This window comes from Elephantulus edwardii, unplaced genomic scaffold, assembly GCF_000299155.1.
Source record: "Elephantulus edwardii isolate Elephantulus edwardi_28Jun2011 unplaced genomic scaffold, EleEdw1.0 scaffold00126, whole genome shotgun sequence".
In the NCBI taxonomy this organism is placed as follows: domain Eukaryota; kingdom Metazoa; phylum Chordata; class Mammalia; order Macroscelidea; family Macroscelididae; genus Elephantulus; species Elephantulus edwardii.
In genome coordinates this window covers 664,669-666,940 of record NW_006399876.1, presented here as the reverse complement: position 1 = coordinate 666,940, position 2,272 = coordinate 664,669, and the positions used below count along the sequence as shown (strand labels likewise).

The 2,272-nt window shown below is 64.4% G+C and overlaps 1 protein-coding gene across 1 annotated transcript in view; it reads right to left on the bottom strand.

Annotated features, from left to right (window-relative positions):
- DRD4 (dopamine receptor D4) overlaps positions 1-1,790 on the bottom strand; it is a 3,302-nt gene extending 1,512 nt beyond the window's left edge. The window contains exons 1-3 of the mRNA XM_006893346.1: positions 1,536-1,790; positions 190-302; positions 7-79 (exon numbers count right to left, since the gene is read on the bottom strand). Coding sequence (XP_006893408.1) covers positions 7-79; positions 190-302; positions 1,536-1,790 — 441 coding nt within the window. The remainder of the gene's footprint in view (positions 1-6; positions 80-189; positions 303-1,535) is intronic.
- Positions 1,791-2,272: the final 482 nt, after the last annotated feature.

The window sequence follows — 2,272 nt, the reverse complement described above, 5'->3', positions numbered from 1 at the left end:
CGTGGCGCCGATGAGCAGCAGCTGGCGGTGGCCTCGGCTCTGGCGGTTGTAGCTCAGTGGGACGGTCACGGCCACGAACCTGTGGGAGTCACGGTGGCGGGGAAAGGGGGGAGGAGCGGGGACACGGTGAGCGGGGGCGGGGTGGGGGAGGAGACACGGTGAGCAGGGGAGGCAGCGCGGGGCACTCACCTGTCGATGCTGATGGCGCAGAGGTTGAAGATGGAGGCGGTGCACAGCATCACGTCCAAGGCCATGAGCACATCGCAGAGGCTGGGGCTCAGCAGCCACACTCCGCCCTGGACCTGGGCCGCGGGCGCAGCAGCACGAAGGGACGCTGACGGTTACCCAGCGGTGGCGGGCGGACGCTCAGCGCCTCTAAGACGAGGGCTTTTTCATTTCACTTTGGGGCGACTGAATATCAAGGGAGGAGCAGCCAGATCCCCCCACAGCCCTGCCCTGGACACACGTCTGGGTCTCCTGCCCCCCATCATTACTCTGCGACTTTAGAACAGAGAACACTGGCGAAGGGTCAGCACTGGCCCCCAGGATACGCTGATCTCTGCTGACCCAAGCTCAGGGCACAGAGGGTCACTGGGGTGGTGCTGAGGAGCTCCCGCCCAGGCAGACTGGTTCTCTGGACAGGCCTGCAGCCAGAAGCTGGCAACTCTGCTGCAGACTGTCCAGTTCACTTGGACGTTCTCGGACGCTGCACAGGCCAGTCCTCACGTGTACAGTAAGGGTGGCCACAAGAATCCTGTCCTGAAGGCACTGAGTTCAAGAGTGCAGAGAGCTCGGCCAGGGCCAGGCCCCCAGGGACAAAGGCTCAAACCCCCACTGCTCTCCTAAATCCCCTCCGGGTCGTTTGGGACGATTAGGAGCTTAAGTCATTACGGTGACGTCTGCGTGTGGGGGAGGGAGGGTGTCCTTGTCCTGCTGGCCTCTACCCCAGCCAGGCTTGGACAGCCAGGGCGGCATCCACCTGAGGAAGCCCCGGCTCCCCTCCCCCACAGCTAGGACGACGCGTCCCCATCCAGGCTTAAGCCGCTTTTCTCTGCTCAAACTCGGAGCAGAGGGAGGCAGGGCCCAAGGTGGACTCAACACAGACAAGACCTGGGCTGGGGGTGGACGCCCCCGACCCCTCCTTACCCCCTCCCCACCCCTGGCTCTGATGCCTGTCCAGATCTCCCCTCTTCCGCTGTGGTGTGTGTTCATGTGCCTCCTTGTTAGACGCGCGCGCGCGCGTGTGTGTGTGTGTGTGTGTGTGTGTGTGTCCAGCAGGGAAGCCAGGCCTGGGGGCAAAGCCTGCATCTGCCTGGCTGGCTCCATTAGAGGTGAATCCACGGGGAACAAGAAGGGACTAGGCAGACAAGGTCATTTGCTCTTGGGGTGCCTGGCTAGACAGGTTTTTCTTAAGTCGCACAAGCTCCTAGGGAGTGAGGAGAGGTATGGAAGAGGAAAGGGGAGCAGCCACCCCAGCCCGGACTCCGAGAAGCCCTCCGGCAGGTGGAGGCGGCACAGACCAGCCGAGCGCTCACCTCGGAGTAGACGAAGAGGGGCAGCACCAGTAGTGCGAGGAGGAGGTCGGCGGCCGCCAGGCTCACGATGAAGTAGTTGGTGGGCGTCTGCAGGGCGCGCTCGGACGCCACGCTCACGCACACGAGCGAGTTCCCCGCGAGCACAGCACCGATGAGCAGCACGCCCCCCACCAGTGCCGCCACCGCCCCCGGGGTCCCCGCGCCCTGCGCGCGCCCCGCCAGCAGCCCGGCCTCGTCCGCGCTGCGGTTCACCATGGCGCGCCGGCCCCATGCGCCCCGCAGGCGCTCAGCACCTTCACCTTCGACAGCGCCCGCCTGGGCGAACCGGCGGGAGCCCCAGCCCGACCAAAGCCTGTCTCAAGAGCCCCGCCCCCGGAAAGCCCCGCCTCCCGGAAGCCTTGCCCTCTAGTTGGGCCACGCCCCATGCAAGCCGCTTCCCAGATCAGCCCCGCCTCCTCACAGGTAAAGCACGTTCTCTCTGTAAACCCCACCCCTGGTAAGCTCCGCCCTGGGTAAGCCTCTCTGGCCCCTCCCCAGGACTTTTCACCCTGGTCAAGGCCCGCTCTTGCCTTGGCCTCTCTTCATAATCCTTCCCCCTTCTGTAACCTCCTTTATCTGGCATTTCTCATCTTGGATGTGGGTCTGGAGAAATGGTTCAGAGAGATAGGAATGCAGAAATTGAGCAGCTGTGTGGGCTCAGCTGCGGAGGGTGGGGGACCAGGAGGCCAGGGCCCTTC